The 27,529-nt window shown below is 37.6% G+C and overlaps 1 protein-coding gene across 1 annotated transcript; it reads left to right on the top strand.

The window, feature by feature from the left end:
* The first annotated feature begins 21,806 nt into the window (after positions 1-21,806).
* amigo1 (adhesion molecule with Ig-like domain 1) lies at positions 21,807-27,204 on the top strand. Its single transcript, XM_030138290.1, has 2 exons — positions 21,807-22,294; positions 23,440-27,204. The coding sequence occupies exon 2, from the start codon at positions 23,520-23,522 to the stop codon at positions 25,050-25,052; it is 1,533 nt and encodes a 510-aa protein (XP_029994150.1). The 5' UTR covers positions 21,807-22,294; positions 23,440-23,519; the 3' UTR covers positions 25,053-27,204.
* The last annotated feature ends 325 nt before the right edge of the window (positions 27,205-27,529 follow it).

The following is a 27,529-nucleotide window of genomic DNA, read 5'->3' as shown; positions in this document are numbered from 1 at the left end:
GGAATAGGAATAAGAATAAGAATAAGAATAAGAATAAGAATAAGAATTTTGACCAAAAAAAATGTCTCTGTTTAGAATGTATGGGGTTGCCAGAAATTTGTGATGTTAAAATGGGGTCACGAGCCAAAAAAGGTGGCAAGCCACTGTTTTAGTCCAACTTTATGGGCATTTTGAGATATGTTTGGTTCTGGTTTTAGAGCTATTGTAAGTAGCAAAATTAAAATAAAAAAAATGCTTGAAACATTTTAGCTTACATGTAATGAGTCCAGAATATCTAGCAAATATTGAACTTTTTTCCACAATATTCAAATTTGTTTGATATGTTGAGATACACCTGTATCCAGGTATGTCCTTCTGTCCTGTTGTTCAGGCATGAGGACCTAGTGTTTTCACTTATAGGTGGTTTGTGCCGATTTTTGACCAACAAGTATGGATATCATCACAAAAGTACACTATGATACTAAAAATTCTAAACTGGAAATATGGATATTTTTATTTCTAGATTATTGACAACAAATTGTGCTATACTGTATTTTAAATATTCCAGAGTCAAAAAAATAAATACATAAATACATAAACTGTACATTCATATATTGTTTGTAGCATGTGTATTTTATGTAGATCAGAAGGTTTGCATATTAAGGGAAAAGGAAAAATATTTTTAACCAAAGGCTTTCCATTAGTGAAAGCATAAGCCACGGCACTTCTTTTACTACTGTTTAATTGCTTGTAAATCAGATACAAAAATAAACATCAGAAGGGAAATCCATTATGAGGGTTATGAAGGTGACAGAGTTAAGTGCTCTTGTGAACTCCACCAGAAGGATCGTTTGTGTAACAGGGTGACAGGGAGTGTTTTTTTTTTTTTCTCTTGTTGGCGCATAGCTCTGTGACAATGACAACCGAAACAGGATGGAATTGTAATAATGACCCTGCATTAAAGTCCTATTTCCCAGAAAACGTCTACACATTACACACAACAGAGGGCTATGATTAATGGAGGCAGCAGCAAGAGAAGCAGAGCCTTCTAAATCCCTTAAAGCTCACCACAAGGCTGTTCCCAAAGCTGAAGATTATTACAGACTGACACAGACACGAAACAAATCTGTTTAATTTATAGTAGTGCTCTCCCTCTCGTGATCCCTGCAGCACATTCAGACTCTGTTCTCACTGTGGATGTTCAGTGTAGGACTCTGGGCGGCCTTGGTATGACAGGCTCTGTAAGATATGATACCAGAGCTACAGTGGTTCTGTAGGTTTAGGAGTGAGTCACCAAGAAGCCTCTGAGGAACCAAGAAATCCTCCTGAATTTAAAAAGTTAAAAAGTAAAGCAAGTGGGTGAAATGTTCTATCTGTTACTGTTCTATCTACTGTTACTGTTCTATCTGTTACTGTTCTATCTACTGTTACTGTTCTATCTGTTACTGTTCTATCTACTGTTACTGTTCTATCTGTTACTGTTCTATCTACTGTTACTGTTCTATCTGTTACTGTTCTATCTACTGTTACACTGTGGCTGTATTGTAGCTGCTACAATACATGTGAGGGGTAGGGTTTGTTGTGCCTGGCACCGCTTGTTTTGTTTTTGTTTTTGTTTTGTTTTTTTTACTTTTGCTTGACTTTTTAATTTTTTCTTTTTAATTACAAGGTGTCCTGTGCATCTAGTGAACTGACAAAATAAAAATCTTTGAGTCTTTGAAATGCGGCTCATACAGTTCCTGAGCTTTCAAGATCAAACAGTCAGACCACTGTCCAGTACACTGACTGGCTTATGTAACCTCTGCCTTCGGTCATCTGGACCATAAACAGTTTCTTCACCGTAGTGTCAGTATGCATGTACATCTTAAGTCACATAGACCCAATGCTACTTTTGTGGCAGTTCCAAAATAAATTTTTCTCTATATTTAACCTTTCTTGAGTAATTTACTACCATTTGCTATAATATTATCCAGCGTATCTTCAATTTCTTCAGTGAAACTCAGATAGTTTCCTACATTCAATTCACTGGTCATTCAGATGTTCATTAAAGCTCAGATTAAAGTTGAGGGTTATTATATCAGAAACAGAGAAAACTGAAGAAAAAGTTACTTTTTCAGTGAAATGTATTAAGAACTGAACATAAACCAAGTGTGTCCATCCACTGTCATTGATCCAACTCCATGGGTTTTACTGGTGAATCAATGTTGTAGAAGATGACGATGTTTCCACGTTCACTACAGAGCCTCTGAACATCCAAATGGGTCATATCTGATGACCATGAAAAGATGACAAACTACATTTTACACCAATTATTTACACTACCAGTCAAAAGTTTGGACTCACCTCCTCATTTAAATGGCATGAGATGGACCGCAAATGGCCAACAAGTGCTCAGCATCACTGGGAACTCCTTCAAGACTTTTGGAAAACATTTCAGGTGACTACCTCATGAAGCTCACAGAGAGAATGCCAAGGATGTGCAAAAGCAGTAATAAAAGCAAAATGTGGCTATTTTGAAGAATCTAAATGATAAAACATCCTTTGAATTATGTCACACTTTTTTTTAACAACATAATTCTACGTGTTCATTCACAGTTTTGATACCTTAAGTGAGAATCTACAATGTAAATAGTCATGAAAATAGAGAAAAACCAGGTGAGTCCAAACTTTTGACTGGTAGTGTACATGTACTGATAGGATTAGTGGATCAACAGGTATTCAACAGTTTACATCAGTAGATGGTTTTGGGCGATGGTAGATGTTTGGGTCTTTATGGGTTAAACAAATGCTGCAGTATTTATCACATCTAATCAATGTAGCTGAATGAATGAATAAATGAATGAATGAATGAATGAAATAATTTACAGCCTCTCACTGACAGGTTTAATAGCCATTCCATGTTTTTTTAATGAATGCTCTAAAAGGCCAAGAACAGAGTTTCTTTGGCCCAACAGTGCTCTTCACTGTCTGGTTGATGAAAGCCTTGTTTGATCTCATCAGAAGTAGATTAAAGCTCTGCTGGTGATATTAGCAGTATTAATGATGTTCCTGTGCATCCTCTTTCAAAAGGGTACTCAAGGCCAAGATTTCTTCCCAGAAATCATGCCTTACGCAGAAGAGATGTGGAATTAAGAAAGATGAATTGATTTCCCCCTGAAGACAAATTGAATGACTTACAGGGGATAGAATGTGGTCAAGGCAGAAGTACCTTAATGCTGTAACCTTGTTGACGGCCACTGGGATCAGCTCCAGAAAGGCCAATCATTAATTTCCTAGGACTAATTCCAGTTTCATTCGTGTTATGTGAATCTCTAATAAGTGATCTGGAGATCCACTGTTAAATTTGTCCTCAGTTAGAAGACTCTCAGGTCTTTATAACAGTGTCTTCATCTGCTGAGTCAGACACAGTTTCATCTTATTATTAACAGTATTTTCCCTTTTTCCCTAGTTGTGGTTAATAGGTTACACTAAAAAGAAAGTCAAATTTCTTTATCACGCAATGTTTTATGAAGTGTACCATTTTGCCAAGTCAGTAAGCCAGTGCTTGGCATTAGCTCCACCTTTGACCCCTCAGGCCACCATAGTTCTGCCTCTTTTGTACAAATATGGTCAACTCTGGCTCCAAAAACCCAACATGGCAATGGTCAAATCCCAGAGTACTGGCTTCAAAACAGCTGTTCATTAACCAACAGATGACATCACAGCTCCTCCATCCACTAATTATATACAATCTGTTCTTGCACTACACAACACTGGCCCATCTCTGACCAAAAATGAATTTAATGGATTTCAGAGTTTGACATTTCTTCAAAAACAATAGGAAAAATGTATGACTCATTCTGCACTTGGGGTGAGTTTATTTTGTATCTAATGAAACACTTTCTGAATTCTTATGCCTCCTACAAAGGACCTATTTGGTAGTGAGCACAGCAGTATATATTCTTACAGGATACTGTATATATAGAAATATGTAAAAGCATGTACTTGATATACATAACAAGGCTTTGTCTGTGAATTCCCATTGGCTTTAAACTCTTAAATAACTGTATATATATAATGCAGTCATAATGATATATGTATGTGGTGAGAAGAAAACTTAAATTTTTGACAAATACTCTATATTATCCTCTTACAGGTAGTAAGAAGATAGCTTAGTCTGTAAATAAATAGTCACTAATAATATTTTGGGGTCAATTTAGCATCATAACCTTAAATCTTTTATATTAAGCATACCTATTTGTATTCTAGTTACCATGTATAGTTATATTGTATATACAGTATATTATTCAATGGCAGATCCAGAAAAAATGCTTATTATCATTCACTAATAAAAATGAATACAATTTAACCTCACTAATGTGACTATTCTTTGAACCAAAGCAAAGAGTTAGCTTTAATAAGGTTGTCCTCAGTTACGGCATTGAATTCCATTGCATTCCAAATAATTTAAAATTAGAAACAATAAGATACAGTAGAGGTATTGTATTATCAAGTATAGTAATTACAGTTGTTATAACAATATGTATTTATTATAATTCAAATTAGTTGACCACACACTTGTAGTAAACATTACTTTAATTAAAACAAAAAAACCAGCATATTTATATATAGAAACTATATTATGCATGGTTCATCTATAAATTATTCAGTGATGTACAAATTTTACATACAGTTGTTGCAGTCCTACTTTTGTGTAATTACCCCGCCAAGAGGTATTGTTTTTGGTTGGGTTTGTTTCTTTGCTTGTTACCACTTTAGCAGCAAAGCTATCTGATTACATTTTGGGAACAGTAGGTCAAAGTTCAAATTTTTGATGAATTTTTAAAATCTTTTTTTTTTTTTTCCAATTTACTTATAATGGGAGAAATGTCACACGTCTGTAGCAGTAAAATTATTGGTTGAATTCATACCAAATTGGGTTCGTAGATTGCCAGGGACTCAGAATAGATGTGGTTACATTTTGGGAAAAGTAGATCAAAGTTCAATTTTTTTTTTTATTAGGTTTTAAAGTATTTTTTCTTCTCCCATTTACTTATAATGGCCAAAATTTCAAATGTCTATAAAAACATCAATTTTGTTTGAGTTTTACTTCAAACTTGGCCCATATATAGAGGCAATTGATATGCTGACATCACCACATGCACAGACATGATAACATCAGCTGGACTGATGCCAAAATAAGCTACAATACGTGTGAGGAATGGGGGTGTTGTTCCCGGCACCTCTTGTTATGCATGTGGTGCCCAAAGATCTTGAATCCTGAATCTTAATGTTTGATTCTCATTATATCAGCCTCTCTGATTCTTGAACCTGACATGTACAAGACTTCAGGCGTGTTGCACAAAAACAGTGAGCTGTTTCACCTCTGATCCTTCACAGACGTCATCTCTGTGCTGATGAGTGAGTGTCCAGCTTTGACTGGTAGATGGACACATGGGAGAGCACTTGAGGTCAGTCTGCACCTGAATAATAGATAAATCCTGCAGCAGTAGCAGCAGCGGCAACAGTAACTGACTCATTCACCATCTCATCATACACTGCCATGGGCATCAGCAGTCATTATATAATAACTGCAAAGGCCAGCACTAGCTTAACACAGGGCAGGGTCTGTCTGCCACTGTCTGCTAACTGGATGCTAGCTTTTTGGGATGGAATTCTCCCACTTGTGCATCAATATTAACAAATCATACACTAGCAGGATAGGCTTAGCGATGAGAGCTGATTAGAAAGAGGAGAAGCTAACATGTATTTCTAAAATCCTCTTTGTCATATTGGAGTCATTGCAGTGGGTTCATGTGTGGGGTGTGCGTCTTATGCAATCGTTGTTTTGGCTGCCACTCTGAAGGCCAGAGTTCAGGAGGGCGAGAAGTGACGCTCATGGGGAGTGACCTCATGACAGTATCTGATAATAGTCAACAGGCTAATGATGGGAATCGAGAAGGTGTGCCTGAGAAGTTAGAGTACAACGGCTAACTTTAAAAGCAGCAGAAAACACCCACATGTCCACTAATCAATGACGTGTAGTCTCAATTACAACAGTAAGCACATAAGCAAGTCTGGGGAGCAAAATACTGTATTTATCTGTGATGTACCTGTGGTGGAATGGAAGGTGCAGTGATGCTGTTGTCTACACTACCAGTCAAAAGTTTGGACTCACCTGGTTTTTCTCTATTTTCATGACTATTTACATTGTAGATTCTCACTTAAGGTATCAAAACTGTGAATGAACACATGGAATTATGTTGTTAAAAAAAAGTGTGACATAATTCAAAGGATGTTTTATAATTTAGATTCTTCAAAATAGCCACATTTTGCTTTTATTACTGCTTTTGCACATCCTTGGCATTCTCTCTGTGAGCTTCATGAGGTAGTCACCTGAAATGTTTTCCAAAAGTCTTGAAGGAGTTCCCAGTGATGCTGAGCACTTGTTGGCCATTTGCGGTCCATCTCATGCCATTTAAATGAGGAGGTGAGTCCAAACTTTTGACTGGTAGTGTATGTATCCAGCCCATAATATGTAGTGACCAGTTTGGGAAAGGAATATTTCTAATGGGTTTGACATCTGATTATTCATAGCTTACATTTTTCATTTAGGATATTATTAAAGACAAATGCTGATACATTAAATGCATTCACGGACTGGTATATAAGTATATGATATACACTACCAGTTAAAAGTTTGGACTCACCTCCTCTTTTAAATGGCATGAGATGGACCGCAAATGGCCAACAAGTGCTCAGCATCACTGGGAACTCCTTCAAGACTTTTGGAAAACATTTCAGGTGACTACCTCATGAAGCTCACCAAGAGAATGCCAAGGATGTGCAAAAGCAGTAATAAAAGCAAAATGTGGCTATTTTGAAGAATCTAAATGATAAAACATCCTTTGAATTATGTCACACTTTTTTGAACAACATAATTCCACATGTGTTCATTCATAGTTTTGATACCTTCAGTGAGAATCTACAATGTAAATAGTCATGAAAATAAAAAATAAAAACCAGGTGAGTCCAAACTTGTGACTGGTAGTGTAAATTCCACCAAATCAGAAAAAAATTAACACAAACATGAAAAACAATTAAAAGACATAATTACCAAAATCTATAGTCATTTCACTGCTAAACTGTTTTCAATTTGAATTTCGTTATATTTTTTATAATGTTTTTATATTATTTAACATCTTCAACAATGGACACTGTGCCTGTTCCTCCATTGTCCACTGTATTTATGTTAAACATGCACTTAGGGCTTCACAGACAGACGTTGGGTGCTTCTATGAAACTGGTACCTCAAAACAGGACATGGGACTAAAAATTCAAACAAGATGTAGACAAATGTTATGAAGCAAGTTTGGGAGCACTTTGGGTCAATTTTAAAAATAAATAGTTACTGAGGTAAAAGAGAAACAACAGTAAAATTCAGATAAAACACATATTAGATTATTTTTATACAAAAATCTGCATGTAACACTGTAAAAAAGGACATGAAAATTATGCACTACTATTTTTTCGAAAATCTTTTTACTCTCTCACAGGTACATTTTGGGAATCGAAGTACTTATGCAAGGCAGAGTGTTTCATAAGAATGATAGCTATTGCAAAATCACTCATGATTTATATGTGTTTAAAGGGGCATGTAACGCCAGTGGACACGATGGGTTACACACATAACCTGGAATGAGACTGAGATTCATGAAAAACCTGCATGTCTGGATTAGAAAAACCACTAGGATCCTCAAATTTACCACAGTGTCTTTATTTATTGTGGTATATAAGACCATTTCAAGCCATGTTTTCCAGATCAAATGCACTGACACCTGGGTAGCTTTTCATGTCCCAATTTTAGTCCTATTTTTGGCCCCTATATTTTATTAAAAATTCATAAATTTTGGGACGGCTCAGAGCAAGAGTATAATTTTCATCATTAGGTCATCATTAGGTACATCCTGAGGGGAAATATGTCTACATTTCCCTTTTATTATTGGGTCTAAAAAGCTGGTAACGTGCCAGGTACCAAAATGAACCCAATTTCATAGAAGCATTTAGTTACTACACTACCAGTCAAAAGTTTGGACTCACCTCCTCATTTAAATGGCATGAGATGGACCGCAAATGGTCAACAAGTGCTCAGCATCACTGGGAACTCCTTCAAGACTTTTGGAAAACATTTCAGGTGACTACTTCATGAAGCTCACAGAGAGAATGCCAAGGATGTGCAAAAGCAGTAATAAAAGCAAAATGTGGCTATTTTGAAGAATCTAAATGATAAAACATCCTTTGAATTATGTCACACTTTTTTTTAACAACATAATTCCACGTGTTCATTCACAGTTTTGATACCTTAAGTGAGAATCTACAATGTAAATAGTCATGAAAATAGAGAAAAACCAGGTGAGTCCAAACTTTTGACTGGTAGTGTATGTTCGATTCGCAGTTGGACCAGTGGATCTCTGTTAAGTTTGCCTGTTACGTCCATATCACATGACTTTCATCTAGGTCCTCTGGTGTCCCCATCAAAAAAAGCAGTGTAAATTTCATATCAATCAGATAATGTTCACATTGTGAATTTGATTATGTTGTATCATGCACTAAAAACAGACACACATGGGTTAATTCTCCTGTCAGTGCCCCTGACCGTGGTGGTGGTGAAAATGTGCTAAGTACTTATGCTAATCGTTAATGCTAATACTAGATGCTGTGGGTATTAGGATGGTTAAATTTAGAGACTGAATTTCCTTATAGAGATAACAAAATAGGTTAACCTCTTAACCTTTTACTTATATAATAGTTGAAGAACATTGAGGATTTAGCTTTGAGACCAGACTGAGTAAAGCAGAGACAGCAGTGGATTCTGTTAGACACCATAGTACTGCACTGTTCCTGAAGACATGTTTCACATAGAACTGATGAAACTCTATATGAAACTAACAAAAATTACTGAGCTTTCAAGAAATTCTGATGGGATAAGTAATAATGCAGCATTTAATTTTAAAGCTTTAATACTTTAGTGAAATGTAAGTGTACAATACAGTGTATATGATCCAGCAGTGAGTTTAGTTACAGTAAAATTTCTACCTGTGAACTCTGAATCAGCAGTTAAGAATTTTACCACAGATGTAACCAATCCCTAGCAAATTGCACCTACATGTGTTGGTGCTGCCCATGTCTAGGTGGATTTTGGGTGGAGGTATTGAATACAATTTTGAAGATATGTGGCTCACAGGTGGAGCCGGACCCTCTGATCAGACTTTTTGGAACCTCCTCTTCCACACAGCTTTTAACTAAAACAAACCAGAGCATATTTGTGTTTGTCACCCTGTTGGCAAGACGTTTCATCTTACTTAGAAATCTCCAACTCCTCCATCCCATGTTCTTTGGATCATATCCATCCTCAGTTGTCTACACTACCAGTCAAAAGTATGGACTCACCTGGTTTTTCTCTATTTTCATGACTATTTACATTGTAGATTCTCACTGAAGATATCAAAACTATGAGTGAACACATGTGGAATTATGTTGTTAAAAGAAGTGTGACATAATTCAAAGCATGTTTTATAATTTAGATTCTTCAAAATAGCCACATTTTGCTTTTATTACTGCTTTTGCACATCCTTGGCATTCTCTTGGTGAGCTTCATGAAGTAGTCACCTGAAATGTTTTCCAAAAGTCTTGAAGGAGTTCCCAGTGATGCTGAGCACTTGTTGGCCATTTGCGGTCCATCTCATGCCATTTAAATGAGGAGGTGAGTCCAAACTTTTGACTGGTAGTGTACATCTAGAGAAGATACAATGTACACTTTAGGACTCCAAGACCAAATCTTACACAAAGTGGACCCCTTTTCTCTCATATGCTAGAGATCTACATTTCCCTGCTATTCCTGATTGATTAGTTTTGTTATTTGTACTCACATGTGTGGTCTTTTCCCCACTGGACTGAAATGAGCTAAACCTAATTTACTCCTGAACATATAGGAGCCTGCGATTATGTGCATAATGAGGCAGCTTAAATGCTGACATGGACCATGTTATTTACACTGACTGACCTACATAGGACTGTATAACTGTACCCTTTAATGTCCAGGTACTGTTTGTTTGTTGTCTGTTTTGCTATTTGTTGAGGTTGTTCTGTTTTGCTTTTATATATTGCTGTCACCTAGGTTACTGACTTTATATCTTTTCATACACAAAGGCGTGTTGTATACATGTAACCTGTGACTGGAAAAAACTCAATAAAATAAGTTGGGGAAAAAAAAAAAAAATTACTACTGAGACATTTGGGAAGGCATGTTTTAAAACAGAAAACAGAAAAAAAGGGGGCCATAAAATTTGGCCAACAGGATAATTCATTTTAACACTTTGGTTAAGTGTGTACCTTTTGCATAATTGGATACACATTTAGACATTGTGTGTGAAAACCTATCATATCCGCAAAGCATGAAATTATGATTCCTCAAAAGCTTGTGCCTGATGCCCTTTTTATTTTTGAATAAATGAACCAAACTGGTCAACAAGCTGTCAAATGTTTCTACATGGTGAAGTGTACGCACCGGGGTAACTGTACTTTCCAACACTAGACATGGAAACACACACATAAAAATAGCCAATTGATTCTCTTCAGCCGGTTACGTTTTCACCTTTATTAATAGGAAACCTCCTCAGGGTGCTTCATTATTCAGGCTCAGAGCTGAATAAATAAAGATACGCGGTAAACACCCTGATCCCGTGATGCAATGAGACACTTGTGTCAGAAAAGCCAAAAGACATTCTGTCCATTTACTTGTCGCTTTGCCTCCCTCCCTTCTCCTCCAATCACCATCTCCTATTTCAACCTTGTATCTCCTCTCCTCCTGTCTCAGCTCCTTGCTTGGAAGGACATTTCATCAGTATTTCATGCAATGCTTTAACAGATTTATGTTTTCAGGCTCCTTAATCTCTTTAGGGTCATGACTTCAGCGTTAAAGCCACTCAGCCTCTCAGTTACACTCCCTTCCTGTATCACATAGCAGACAGCCAATTATAATGCAGTGGTGCCATATATAACTCTATGTGCCTTCAGAGAAAATTATCTGACATTAAGTAAGATTTCATTCATTCATCTATAGTATTCTGTTTTTGCTCTTATTTTATTTTTTTTGTCTTTAAAATTTTTTGTCTTTAAAATGAAGAAATCATCATAACGCCAATGTCCTCTAGAAGAAAAAGAAATTCAGAAATGCTTCCGATGACGTCCGTGCATGCTTTCCTCTCAGCCTCATTATAGCACTCCAAAACGCAGAAGCAATTTTCTGTCTCCCCTGGAGCACAATCATTGCCGTTTGACTGGAGAGCTGTAGAGAAGACCTCTTCATCCGGTCTCGATGTGCTACTAGTGGCCACAGACACAGCCACTGAGAGCTGGAAAGTGAGGGTTTGTTTTTTTTTTTTTTTTTTTTGGTGGAGGGAAAAAAAAACATTGAAGCCAAGTGTTGGGTAAACAAGCCCTGTAGGTCAGTATTTTTACCAGTCCACTCTAGCTGATGGGCTCTTAGGAAAGATAACGAGAGGAACGCTGGGTTATACACAGTCTCAATAAGTTGGACTGGCAGCCTTGCCTCACGAAAAACAACTCGATTTAAAAAAGACAAAATCAAAGACACAGAGAAAATATAGGAACACATGAGGCTATGTGTAATGTAGAGAAAAACTCCCTCTCACCACAAGGTATTTATTACTGATCATAATGAACTAGCTAATTTAAAATCATGTGTCGGACACCGGAAGCCAAACATTCTCAAAGCAGTGAGTCATAGTCTATTTAAAGTCCACCTCCTGCCGTCATCTTATTGGCCGAATGCAGAGGCTAGGCTCTTATTGCAAAGGTAGGGGATTAACATTGTTTTCCCACATAGTTAATTAGTAGAGCAACATCTGACTCCTTTGGGAACAGCTAGCATGCATCAACTCCTCTGAGGAGTGGATTATCCAGTATTACAGATGCAGGCTGGGAAATGCTTCATCTTCCAGAGTCTCATTTGAATATCACCCCATATCAAACCTCCATTTGCATCAGAAAATACTGTGATGGGAATATATTGTATTACTTCCTCTTTCAGTCCATCATGTACATTGTGTTATCAGATATCTGTATTTTTCCAAGGCACACATACTGTCGAAGTTGCAATGAGTGTGTGGGTTGGCTAGTAAACAAAGACTTATGCAATGTGTTGTATATTTGTTGTACTTCATTAAATTTTATTAAAGTAACATCACAAGGCCATAAATAGATAATGCTGGGTAATTTTCTTTTTCCTTTACACCAATACAATTATAATCTGTTGATAACTGTCTTGTGATTAGTGTCTGGTGCTTTGACCATGATGTTGTAACATTAGAATCAAGATGAAGATTCAGGCTGCTTCATGGTACATCAGGGTTTTTGTTTTTCCAAACTGAGCCTTTATATACAGTTCATTTGTATCTTAGAATAGATTATATACACTACCAGTCAAAAGTTTGGACTCACCTGGTTTTTCTCTATTTTCATGACTATTTACATTGTAGATTCTCACTTAAGATATCAAAACTGTGAATGAACACATGGAATTATGTTGTTAAAAAAAAGTGTGACATAATTCAAAGGATGTTTTATAATTTAGATTTTTCAAAATAGCCACATTTTGCTCTTATTACTGCTTTTGTACATTCTTGGCATTCTCTCTGTGAGCTTCATGAGGTAGTCACCTGAAATGTTTTCCAAAAGTCTTGAAGGAGTTCCCAGTGATGCTGAGCACTTGTTGGCCATTTGCGGTCCATCTCATGCCATTTAAATGAGGAGATGAGTCCAAACTTTTGACTGGTAGTGTATTTTTTTAATCCCATCATGTTCATGTGGGGCCCAGAGATTGGCACAGCAACTTTATCATTAGTTCTTTTTGTAACTGAAAATTGACAGTTATGGAAGCTGAGGTTAACAGGAGCATGTAGGAGTCACAGGAGCAGTTCTTTTTTAGTAAATTTACCAAACGAAACATTCTAAGAGAATAATCTTTATCTATTGACACTCTCAGCTTCTATTGGTATTGGTATACACAGTTAATGCAATCTACTTCTTATAGTGAATGATATTGTATAATCATATAATATGCAGCCTACTGAAATGTTACAGCTGTTATTTCAGCTCTGCTACTGTTTGGCATAATATGAAAAAAATCATCATATATAACAGATTAAAACCATAATGGTTCATCTATATTATAAAAGCCAAGTGGCCTCTGTGTGTGCATATGTGTGTGTGTCTTGGGAATCACATGAAATCCGGAAAGAGCTGACTGGTGCACTTTGGTATACTTATGTATTTTTGGTCAAGGAACAAACTAGCAAAAATGGCAAGTTGATAGGACCAATATTTTGGGAGATATCAGTAATTTTGGAATACAATAGCCTTACAATCATGTTGCTATACCCAAAACACTTTGGTGGTGACTGCTGAACAAATGCGGTATAGCAAGCACGAATACACAACAGCACAAAAACTACCACATCTAGAACCCATGGGTCTCCACGGGTCAACGCACTAGTCTGGTTTATCACTCAGTGCTGTTTGCAATGTATCAAGTATCACAGATTTGCTGTGTTGTGATACCACGGTTACTGTGGGTAATGTTTCCTGACAGGATGCATTACTTTGCAATTCTCAACTAAAGTCCAAATGATTTTGCTTGTTTTGTTTGTTTTTATTTTGTTTGTCTGTTTTTGTTTTTTTTTTTACAAAGTATAACAAAGCACTTTCCCTAAAACCCACCCCATATATATATATATATATATATATATATATATATATATATATATATATATATAAACCCACCCCATGTATATATATATATATATATATATATATATATATATATATATATATATATATATATATATATATATATACTTACAAACAAACAAATATTTACACACCCCTACATATATACACTCACCCATAAAAATATACATACAAATACCCATATTCACCATAGCAAACAAACAAAAAAAGGATCTGTGATCTGTCCGATATTCTTTTTCTGCTATGACTGTGGCAGCAAAATGAAGCTAATATGCAAATAGTTTAAAGTGTAATACCACTGACAGCCACTAGGTACTGGCTCCATAATGGCCTGGCTCCTGTGAACTTACATTATACTCAAAATATATAAAGGTTGCATTTGTTCTATTTGGACCCTGTAATAACTGTAGACATGGTCCGTCTCTGCTTTAACCCTTTGTTGAGTTTAGAGTTACTAAATCCACGGGAGGCTTTAACTGACAGCTCACTTACCAATCTGAACTTTAAGAGCTTTTGTTTATTGAACAAAATGAACAAAATTTGCAAATACATCCTGAGACAACTTGATCGTAGTTGTAGGTAACAAGTTACAATAATCTTTAGCATTTTACTGTGTTGCTAAGCTAGTACATGAGGTCACCACCATCCCAGGCCATTCTTGCAGCTCAGCACTTTTGTGGGAGTGTCGTCTTTTCTGGACCAAAATGGCAACACCCAACACTCTCGTCTTCAAAAAACAATGGGTGGCATCATGGCAAGTCAACTTTTTATATGTGGTGCATTACTATTTACAGTAATGCCTAGATCGATCTTGATTTAGTTCTGCAGTTGGTCCTAGGCTGTGACACTTTCACCTGTCACAGATAATTATGGCCGATTATTACAGCAAAGCTTGTAACTACATTAGTGACAGCTGTAATTACTGAGTGAAAACAATGTGTGCCCTGCCTCCTAATTATATCCATTGTTAATAATCACAGAGCCTCAGCCCATTCCCCATGATTTAGAGAAGTGGTCTGCGCTGCCACATGGCTGAAGCAACGCCTGTTGCTAAGCGATGAGAGACAGGGACGTGCCAAGATTACAAGCAGCTTTGCTTTAATTTAACCATGTGCCATTCACATGACTTTTTTGTGAGATGTGACTGTTAAATTCCTGTATTTTAACCCACCAGATGTTGTATGCTCTGTCAAACAGCTGTTGCCATGGAAACAAAAAAGTGGCCAGATGTCAGCTACACAAAGATTATAGTTCAATGGACCACATTCAAGTGTGATTTTTTTTTTCCAGGCAGGGAAAAATGATACCGTAAGAAAGGGCAACTTGACCCTTGAGGAACTAAACAGCTCATTTAGCTATGTGCCCCAGACACAGCACGATTTGACTGATTTATTTAGACCAAATACATTATTTATAAAGCTTTTGGTGTAAACTGTCCTAATGTTTACCTGGATGATCAACACCAGATGTAAAAGATTACACTTCAGCCCATTAACACCTCCAAGTGAGAATGAATGATAAATTTCTCTTTTTTCATGTGCACCCGTCAGTATTTTACAATTCAGATTAAAAACAATCATACTTCCATATGCAGTGAGACTATGAGGCCAAAGAGCATAGCCAAAAATAAAGCTTTACGTTTTGTGGACGCAGCTGCGAGCCTAATTATGTGTACAGCCAGCATGGAGTCTAGTTGCATCCATTTGTGTGTGTTGTGTAAACTTGGCAGCTGCGAGACAAAAGTGTGTATTTACCATGTCAGTAGAGAAGACAGGTAGAGCACTGAGGGAACTCAACTGTATGTAAACATGTACATTGATCTGACAACAAAATGAAAGGATCCTGTTGATAATCCTCACAGAAGAGGATTGAGGTTAATAGCCTTCTGAGTGTTTCATAAATCTATGGCATCATTTGTGAAATATGATCTGGTCATCTCAGGCAAAGAAATGGTTTCCTGACTGCACGCTGTTGGATACAAGAGCCAAAGTCACTTAAGAATGCTGCCACCATTTAATGATTAATAAGATCTGTCTGAATCTGATAGGGAAAGGTTTAACTCTTGAACATTTAAGCCATTTTTGTGCTAAGAACAGATAAATATTTTTGATATTCACGTGTTTGTCAGTCATTTTCACAAAGGGCCAGTGATTCTCTAGTTGTAGATTCTTTTTAGTGTCGAGTCACAGGGTTGAGACATCGATCTGTGCTAGAAACTCCATCTGAGCAGGTACACGAGGGAAGAACAAGAGACAGCGAGGCCACCTCAGATTTGCCACCGAGCCAAAACAGTCAACGAAAGGCCGCAGGCAGTTGCCAGGCAACACTATCCCTATCACAGCAGGAAGTGGAGTCGAACAGCACATTAATCACTTTCAGCTACATCTCACAAGAGTCACTGTGCTACAATCCTCTGGTCAGACAGAGGTTTGACATTATTGTCAGTCTTGACGCACCAATACCTACATCTGTTGACATTGCACTCAACACCAAGAGGAACAGATGTTTCCAGACAGCTTATACTTACATAATAAATGTAACACATTTCTGAGAATTAATACTGTATTACTCCTTTTTTTGTTACATGTGATTTTTCAGTAAAACATATGGTACCACTTTCTAATAAGACACCCTTTATAAAAGATTTATAAAGATGTAATAAGTAATTTATTAATCTTTTACAGAGGTAATGTAATTAATAGTGGTATTAAGGCTTAATAAGTAATTCACTAATCATTTATAGATAATTTATAAGTCAGTTTATTTATGAGCTGACAAATTTTAAATATCTCCTTATTAAACCACTATCACTGTTTGATCTACATGCATGTTCCTGGGCAGTGAAGCAGAAGTGTCTTAAGAATTAGATCATAATTTCTGAACCTAATAACCCAAAAGAACATTCTGTGATAATTATAGTCCTGCTCCTTATGAATGAGTGATGTCCGACATGTCAGTGTTTCCATTCTAAACTGCTGAAGGAACAAATTAAACCTGTTTCAAATGATGATTTTGTTCCAAGAACAGTGCATTTATTCATTTATTTATTTATTTATTTGGCGCTGAGGGATGTCTGCCTCTAGTTCAGTTCAGTCTGCTCCAAATCTGTTTGTCTCACTGGCCAAACACATTTTCAAGGCTGCTCTAACTGCAACAGAGTTTATATCCATACCATCGTGTTTATCTGTCTTAGACTGTAACTGCAAAAAAACCAACCTGAAACCCAATGACAAGACTGATATATATATAATAACTACATCATAGCAATAGTTATGGTAAAGAAAAAGTCACCAACTGATTATTTATCTGAAGAGAAAATTTGGCGCTGCTGGAAAATCTTTTAAATTGTTAAAACAGTGATAAATGTTGAACTAAATATCTAAATCAGAGTTTTACATAAATAAAATAAATAAATTGGGATTATTGGCCATCAAACTCAAAAGTAATTGTCTAATAAATACATCTATAACTGAAAATCAATCTACCTGTAAAAAATCTAGAAGATTCTGTTTGTGATATGGATTTTTCCCTTTTACTTCAGGGGCCTAATATTAGCCAATTACTAGCCAATGTGAGACAGCCTATTAGCACTTCTGTGGCTAGTTACAGAAGGATATTGATTACCATTTACTGTGTGGTTGTTAAATCTATGGATGGAAAAATAAGTTTGATGTCAGCTCAAGAGTCGAGATTTGCCACATCCCAGATCAACATTTAATTAACTGAGCCATGTTGATATTCCATTTTGGTAAAAAATCAAAAAAATCTGCATGACGCTGCTCACTAGTCAAACAATAGAAATTAACCACATATGGTTCTGCCTTAGAAACAGAACTTTTTCAAAGTGACACCAATGCAAACATTTGGCTGATAATCGTTTAACTCCATTTATAGGGATATCAGCTCCATTTTGATTGGAATTATTATAAGATAAGATAAGATAAGATAAGATAAGATAAGATAAGATAAGATAAGATAAGATGAGATGAGATGAGATGAGATGAGATGAGATGAGATGAGATAAGGTTAGGTAAGATAAGATAAGATAAGATAAGATAAGATAAGATAAGATAAGATAAGATAAGATAAGATAAGATAAGATAAGATAAGATAAGATAAGATGTGCCTTTATTTGTCCCACAAGGGGAAATTTCAGGTTACAGCAGTGAAGCACAAAAACCACATAAGAAGGGTACACAAGAGCAGAAGAAGTGCAAAATCAAAAAATAAAGACAAATCGAAAAAGCTATATATAATATTTACAGTTGTGCATATGTTGATTGTTGCTGCAGGTTGAACAGGGATACGGTTTATTGCACAGTTATTTGGAGCAGTTTTTGTTGTGGAGCCTGACCACTGCAGGAGGGAAAGACCAGCGATACCTCTCCTTCACACACAGGAGATAATACATCTGAAATTAAAATGATCCCCTGTCCCCTCACAGCTAATCTTCATTTATGAACTGAATTCTTGTGGCATCCTGAGTAGGAGGCCACACTGGTGTAGCTCCTTATTGGCAATGCTCAGGCTCTGACAGCTTTGCCAAAGCCAGGCTCGCTGCTGCGGATCTGTGAATTGAGGAAAACCCGAAAAAACCCATCTCAAAAAGCAGCATGTGGGTGGATTCACTTGAGTAAAAAATGACAAGGTTTCCCCCGCTCAGTCGGCACTCATAAACAGACGTAATCAAACACATAAACAAAGCCTGCACTGTAAGCCAGAATTCCATGGGCTGGAACAGTATTGTTAGGGACATGAGCAGGTATTGTATGGCTAATTCATCCACTACTTGTATGTGGAACTTTTGCAAATACTGAAAGCTTAAATCAATACAGCAACTAAAAAAAGAAAAAAAAATTAAAAATCCACAGTGAAAGAATCAGAGGGGTTAGTTTGTTAAAGGTTTCAAATGGCAGCAACTGAACTACAACTAAGAACGGAGCAAAGACATCATTTTTTGCGTCAGAAATGATGCTATTGCCTTTGAGACATGTCTCACATTTTACATTTATGTTGGGTTGATTCTTGTATTTTCAGCTTCAAGGCTTCGTATATTTTTAACTAATTACACATCGTATGACTAATCTCCCTCATTCAATTAAGTCACTCCAATTTTTAGCCAACTCGTCACTGTTTTACGAGCAGAAAACTCCATATTTATGGTGACGAAATTGGAGTATTGGCAGCAGTCAGAACATGGAGTGACTGTTAAAATATACAGGTGTCAGATGGCAGAGTGATGATGGACTGTAAAGGGGAGAGAAAAATGTGTGACAGATTTCCGACAGCTACATCATCTAGGTTTAATTTAACCCGGGTAGAAAACACATTTAAGATTAATTTAAATATTTGTCAAAACTGAGATAAGAAGCAGAACGCTGATCACGGCCATCAGACTGAAGTATTTATAGAGCAGATAAGCAGTATTTGTGTTACACTGACCCCAAATCAATAGTGTTTAGGGTAGCTTATGTATTTAACTGTCGGAATGAGTGAGGTGTAAGAATGTATGAAGATGTATGGCTCCTAATGATGGTGCCAGAGGAAAGGTCAAGGGTCAGTTAAATCAATATTATGTTCAGTTGGGAATATAAATGCCTGCTGTGGCCATTAGGTAATTTGATTGGATCAGTTACATAACCACTGCTGTCTGGTTGAGCTAATAAGTGCTTGAGCTTCTCCTGTAAGAGAATTAAACTCTGGAACTCACAACTCACTGCCATCAGAAATAAAAATCCATCTCAGAGTTTAAGATGTTCACCACCAGAACCAAAACCTGGTTAAAGACAAAACACAACTGTTCTCATCTGTAAATATTGTGTATATTGTGTGGGAGAGTGAGTGAGTGAGTGAATGATTGCCTCTTATATAAATGCAACACTGAATTATCGAATTGTATGGTATGACCGTATTAAATGATGTATATTTTAGACTTGTACTGCAATGTTGTTGAGGAGCCCAATCGGGGTCCGGAGCTGAGAATTAGTACTTGCTATAAATTCTATATGCATCACACCAGCTGCAAACTTGTAACTACACTACCAGTCAAAAGTCTGGACTCACCTCCTCTTTTAAATGGCATGAGATGGACTGCAGATGGCCAACAAGTGCTCAGCATTCAAGACTTTTGGAAAACATTTCAGGTGACTACCTCATGAAGCTCACCGAGAGAATGCCAAGAATGTATAAAGCAGTAAAAGAAGCAAAATGTGGCTATTTTGAAGAATTTAAAATATAAAACATGCTTTGAATTATGTCACACTTGTTTTAACTCCATAATTCCACGTGTTCATTCATAGTTTCGATGCCTTCAGTGAGAATCTACAATGTAAACAGTCGTGAAAATAGAGAAAAACCAGGTGAGTCCAGACTTTTGACTGGTAGTGTATGTTTGACTGCATTGTCCCTGTCAAATAAATTTCATTCATTTCATTTCATTTGTTTGTTTATTTAGAGCATTCACAGAATACATGCAAATTCAAAATTCCAAAATCATTCATTTATATTCAAAAAGGAGTGGGAAGAAGAAAAACTTATTTAATCCCACCCCCATTCTCATCATCAAATAACTTAACATAATAATGTTTTAAATACTCACTCCTGTCCTTTGACTTCAAGGCAGAACAATGAAAAAAATAGGCCTATACCAAATTAGAATGAACTCATTTGACAGTATTTACACTGTAGAACCAAAATGTGTGTGAAAAATAGAAACAAAGTACATTCCTGGTGCCGTTACCACGGGTAACAGTTAACCATCAACTTACATTATAATAATTACATACCAACAGTGGTAAAAACAAAAAACTACAATGGCACAAGTGGTAAAAAACAGCAGTAATTATATACTAACAATGGTAAGAAGAAAACAAACAAACAAACAAAAATATAATACCACTAATGGTACAGGGCAGCACAAACCAGCAATGGTAAGAGCAATACGAGAAGGTAAGGGACAACACATACCAACTAGATGAGGAACAACAAGCACACTTTAACATTTAACCCTTTCATGCATGAATTTTGAGAACCCTAGTCAAGATTTTTTCCTGAGTGTTTTTATTCCTCTTTTGGCATAAAAAAACCCAATGTAATTGAATTTTTTTTATAAAGCTATTTTTCATGAAGTTACAAAAATGTCCACTCACCTGGACACTATGCGTTTAATATTTGAAGCAAAGATTAAAACCAGTCATCAAAAAGTAATATACTGTTTGAAAACTATGAAATAAAAACATTTTTCATGCAGCTCACATTTTTATCATACTCTAATATTAGTTATTACTCACTTCATGGAGGTAATATGCAAAAAAAAAGCCAAAGTTTTTGATGAGGAAAGTAGTTAATTACAGTCTTAACAACAATTAGCAATTGATTTACACTAAAACATGTTAGTGCAGATCAGGTTTATCAAGAACAGCAAAGTTACAGTAATGGTATGAATTCCAGTGCATGGGATGGTACATAAGTATCCACTGTGTTGGCTGATATGCAACTAAAACAACATAGAACATGGATATACAAGAGAACAGCTGTAGAATAGCTGTCCACTGTAGTGACCAGTATGCACGAAAGGGTTAAGACACAATACTGATGTAACATCAGTATTAGGACCCTCCATCTTTATACGGGGACCAGACCATATGTTCATGTAACAGTTTAAATCGGTGGATATTTTGGCATTGCTTGTGTTGGATGTCCAGACTGTTCCATAGTTTCACCCCACATACAGACAAAAACATTTACGAGTGGTTCGAAATTTGGGTAAAATTAAAGAAAGTAATAATAATAATGATGTTGATGCTTTTGATACGGGTAAAAAACAATTACACCTATGTTTGCCTGTAAGCGCGCAGCTTTTATGCGCAATGACTGAGTCTCATGGTTGATGTTTGACTTTTATCCGGTTGGTTTTTTTCTCCAGGTTGAGCCGCGTCTCCTACAGGCGCATCTTTGGTAAACAGCGCCTTCTGGGTTGGAGCGCACCTCCGATGAAAAACACGTCAACCACTGCAGCAGCAGCAGCAGCAGCTCTGCACGAAGACAGCAGAGGCCTGAGCAGCTCCAGGGCAGCTCCAACACTCACTGTTCATGATCTCCTCGGCTGCTGATGACACTCGACAGGAGTCGGACCTGCTCGAAATCTGCCAATTATCTGCGGAACACGGGCGCGCGGGCTTGTGTTGACAAAGCAGTCCGTCCCATTGAACAGCTGATTCAGACCCAGGCACTGGCCGCAGGTTGGTAGTGTTGGAGAGGACGCGTGTTGTCTGGAATTTACGTAATCTTTTATTTTTGCGTAATTTAAGCGAGCGCCGCGTGGATCTGGATTATTTCGGCGTGGATCTGTCCAGTGCTCTCCTCTTCTCCCTCCTCCCTCCATCCGTTGTTGTCCTTAACAGCAGACACACACACACAGACACACACACACACACACACACACTCATTCAGACGGAGACTATCTGCATGAACACACCAGGAGCTGTTTTCAGGAGCCCGGTGGAAGGTAGGTCGGTAGGTTTTCTCCACGTCTCGCCTCACGTTTCCATGTTGTGTCTGTTTGTTTTCGAGGAGAATGGTGCAGTGCAACATTTGCACAGTTTCAGCCACAAATGGCCAAGGACAGTTTAAGACATGACGAACACTGTGTATGTATATATATATATGTGTGTGTGTGTGCACGGTAGGGTTAGAGTCTTTGTTCACTGCTGCTTTATAATAACAAGAGCGCAATGTTTGTCTAAGGGAGATAAAGAGGGCGAAGAGGGGGTGGGGGGGGAGACAGGGAAATGGAAGGAGGAAGAAAAAAATCAATGCATGTCTTCCAGGAGTGTAAATACACACGGGTTATAGCGTGAGTACAGCGGGTGTGTTTGTTTTAAAGGAAGACGCGCAATGCAGAGCAGAGAAGGCAAAGTTTGACATGAGTGAGGATCTGATGACTCAATCATTCAGACAGAAACAATCCATGAAATAAAACCCACTGCATGTTCACGTGGATACACAAATGTAAAAAAGACGAGGGCATTTACTGATGTATTTTTTGTATTTTGAAAAAAACATAAATGCTGTTTGTGCACATACAAGCAGATGCAGTTCAATCATGGTGTACATTCATTTGAGGTTGTTAGTTTTAAATCTATATAGATGGGGAATATTTAGTTTGTTTTCCAAGTATTAAGGAAGACAGCACACTTAGTACACATATTACAGCTTTTTAGTAGTCATTTTAAAGCACGTGATCATACCTTATTCAACATGACCATATTACAACTACTAGGACATTAACTGGTAACAGTGTACACAGAGCAATAAGCATTCTTCTGTTATAACACTTAATAAATATGGTTTATTTCTGTTACAAAACTACAAAGTGCACATAATGAAAATAACCTCAATAAGGGGCACATTTTGAGTGACAAAGAGTTCATTCGGAGTTATTTGGACACTATTGACACTTGTATAATAATGAATTTATGTATCTTAGATGAACCTAAAGGTGTTTATGTTTCCGATCTATCTATCTATCTATCTATCTATCTATCTATCTATCTATCTATCTATCTATCTATCTATCTATCTATCTATCTATCTATCTATCTATCTATCTATCTATCATGTTATCAACATTGTTGTTTCTCTTTCTCTCAGACCGGGACACCTCCAGCTGTTCTTTCATGCTGACAATGGGATCTGAGTGAACTTCTCTGGGATACAGATCAACTGCTAGCATGTTGCAGCCTTCCACAAGAACAGGTGATGGCCTGTTGGTACTAATACCTCAGTGGAAGTGTCAGAGATGGGCCATCCTCCTCCTCCTCTTCCTCCTCTGCATGGCTGTCCTTCCAGGGGCAGAGGGATCCACCTGCCACAAGACCTGTATCTGCGCTTCAAACATAGTGAGCTGCTCCAAGATGAATCTGACCACTGTCCCGACAGGTTTACCCAACTACAGCGCCGTCCTGGATCTCAGTTATAACGGGATAACACGGCTGCGATCAGAGTGGACCCCATATAAGCTCAAAAAGCTCCACAACCTCCTGCTCAGCCACAATGGTCTCCACTTCCTGTCTTTAGAAGCTTTTACACCTGTGAAGCAGCTGCGCTATTTGGATCTCTCCTCCAACAGCTTGAGGCAGCTGGATGAGTTCATTTTTGATCCTTTAGTGAACTTGGAAGTCCTTTTGTTGTACAACAACCAAATTTCCCAGATTGACCGCACAGCCTTCACTAACATGGTCAACCTACAGAAGCTCTACCTTAGCCAAAACCAAATCTCCCGATTTCCTGTGGAGATGATCAGGGACAAGACACGCCTGGACAAACTTAGCCTCCTAGACGTATCTTCCAACAAGATCAAAGTGTTGCCCATTGATGAACTCCGAGAACTCCCTGGTTGGATTAAAAATGGCCTCTACTTCCACAACAACCCCCTGCTGTGTCACTGTGATCTCTACACACTCCTGGCCCAGTGGACCATCCGAAAACTCAATTCCGCAGTGGACTTCAAAGATGACTACACATGTATTCTGCCTGGCACACAAAAAACACCAGTTGATGTTTTTGAGCTTAATGGTGATTATATGAACTGCAGCACATTCAAGGAGGAAGCTGAAGAGGCGTATCTGGAGCAAACACTGACCCTTGGTTGTGACACAAAACACAGGAACATGTCAAAAACTTGGACAATGCCTGGTAATGTGGTGGTGACACCTGGTATCAACCAGACAGCCAAAGTCTTGGCAGATGGGAGTTTGCAGATAAGCCCAGTGAAGTCTGAGGACTCTGGGACCTACACTTGCTTTGCAATGAGCGAGTCTTTCAATGAGACTCTCTATATAGTGTTGAAGGTTCATAACTTCACCATGAATGGGGGTGGGGAGACTCTCAACACAGGATACACCACATTAGTGGGCTGCCTTGCCAGCGTGGTGTTGGTGCTCATGTATCTTTACCTGACGCCATGTCGATGCTTTTGCTGTCCCAACAAAGGTAAGACTCGGGGCGATGACAGTATCCATTCATCTATGCTCAGTGTGACCCCCACTCATGAGGACCCCACACTCAAAGCTGAACTGAACAGGCACGTGGCATTCATAGACTCTAAGGACTCACAGGGCCAAAATGGCAAGCTGAACCCCAATGGGGAGGAAGATGATGATGACATGGATGCAGAGACCGGCTCACTAATGAAAGGAAAGAGAAAGAAGTCTGTAGCAGAGTCCATTAGCTCTGTCTTCTCAGACACTCCCATGGTGGTCTGAACTGAGCTAGCATGAGCAAAGAAGATGGACGCAATGTGACTGGATGTATATGGTACAATGTGAGCCATGTTGTAGTTAAATGTAAACTGTGACTGGGACCTAGAAGTAGCGAATGGAGAAAGGATATTTAACTATAGTTCATAGCAAGTGGAAACAATAAGGATCTCAAAGGGATTGCAAAACAAACTGTCTTGTTGTCGACAAGGACAATGAGCAAGACTTTTTCCAGCATTTTAATCTGTAGCACTTAATATTCATACTGTGAAGGAATGGCAGTGTGCATGGGCAGTGGAAACTACGTCTTACGAGAGTAAACAAAGGGGATATGTCGTTGATTTGAGCACTCAGGAAGAGACAAATTGAACTGCTTAGGTGTGGGAAACATGTATAGCTCTGCACAGAAATAAGAGACCACTGGCTTTATTAGTTATATGCATGTTTTTGACTAAAACAAACATTTGTGTTTATGTGTAAGCTATTGATACTTCTCCCAAATTCCAAATGAAAATATTATTCAGACCTTTAATGACAAGTTTTCAAAACAATAGCTAATGTCGTGCTTTGAGACAGGAATACAAGAAAACAAATTCACATTCACAGTTCTAATACTTTAACTTAGAAAGAGTTCAGAAATCAATATTTGGTGGAATAACCCTCGATCACAGCTTTCGTGCATCTTGGCATGCCCTCCACTTGTCTTTCACATTGCTGTTGGCTGCTTTATGCCACTCCTGGCAATTTCAGTGTGGTTCATGTCTGAAACTGTGAAGTGGTCTCTTAATTTTTCTCCAGAGCTGTATGATACAATGCACAGATATAAATAGGTTTGAGGATACAAAATAGTTAACTCATAGTATGTACTGGGTCATGGCTGGCTCATAATTACAGTATATGTATTACAAGGACTAGAATAGCTTGCATCTTATGTAAACGTTAGGTCATAGGTCCATTTACCTCTCCTTTATCAACACAGGGACAGAGACTTAGCTAGACCATCACTGGGTGATGAATACACCTGTCATTATCCTGGAGTCATCTTTAGAAAAACAGCACGCCATTAAACTCACATTGATAGGGAGAGTGTGTTCATATTGCGTTCAGCAGACACTTAGGCATTTATACTGAGAAGTCAGTAGGACAAAACTATAAGAGAACATCACAGGCTATTTACATCCTATTTCATAGATGAGTTATACTGTATTTCGTCAGACCAATCATTATTCATAGTCAAATTGTTTGTACAGTGACTTAGGAGAGATCTATTTTTTTCCTTTGCTGAGTTAAGGGATCAATTTACATAGATGCGTATGGTATAAAATAGATGAAATTTAGGAATCAGATTACTGGTTCAACATGAATTCTCTATCGATATTTATTTCTTAGTTACTGCACATAATTATTACACACTATAACCCAAATTGAACTGTTAAAGCCTTACACAATTAAAAAAAAATCATGGAAGGCCTTCAATAGATACACAATAGATACAGGCATTTAGGTTTGTTGTTTGACTGATTATCAACATATTGTCTCATCTCTGTACACTGTTCCTTACATGGACTAAAGCCTCTGTTGTGAAGGTGCCATTACAGCAGTGTGATTCTTCCTCTACGTCAGGATAGAGCATTTGTTTTTCACTACCAGAAGTTAAAGTTGATGCTAAAAGCTGCCAGCTTGGGTTTGTTGTAATCTGTCCTATATGTAAAATGTGAACCCTCCGCAGACGTATATTTTAATATATATTGTTTAGACTTGGTGTATTCATTAAGTCATAAATTATGTTGTAGTTTTCCGTATTTAATCAAACATTTTGCTCTGATGGAAGACTGGTGTAATACTGATTTAAAATGTAGCTGTTTTGCCCTGTGGTGGGTAGAAAATGATATGTGAGCAGGTGAGTGTAGAGTAATAAAACCTTCAGGGTTCCTCCAGAGGATGAAGCCTATGAATAATATTGATGAGACTGTTCATCATTAGACTGGAGAGAGCTGATTTTAGAGTTTGTAGCTGCTGACAGGAAACCTTTTATACCACAGGGGACTCAATAATTGTATCCTAGAGAAGATCCACTGCTCTATTATTACTAAATCTATTGCAAGTGTGAGCTACCTAATATGCTGTGCATATTTAATTAAAAGGATTTAAAACAGGCGATGTTTTGGCATAAACAAGAAGGTGATTTTGTTGAGCAGTGCAGCATCATGTCATGATATAATAAGGCACATCAGGATTAAATGCTAATAGCATCTTTTGATGGGATGAAGCCTCCTCCTGCTTTCCATGTCTTTGTCTCTGAGCAGAAGGGGTGAGGTGCGTTATCACGAGTCACAGCAACGCAAAGCCATTCTGTGGCTCCGTCCTTTGACTGCAGCGCTTCAGCCAGATGTGTTTGCTTTGTTTATGTACCTCTGTCATTACCAGGCCACTCTTATTTACGTTCAAAAGCAATCCTTCAGCCAGACAATGAATGTGAGGGC

Source organism: Sphaeramia orbicularis, chromosome 7 (genome assembly GCF_902148855.1).
Source record: "Sphaeramia orbicularis chromosome 7, fSphaOr1.1, whole genome shotgun sequence".
In the NCBI taxonomy this organism is placed as follows: domain Eukaryota; kingdom Metazoa; phylum Chordata; class Actinopteri; order Kurtiformes; family Apogonidae; genus Sphaeramia; species Sphaeramia orbicularis.
This window is presented reverse-complemented; position numbering and strand designations above follow the sequence as displayed.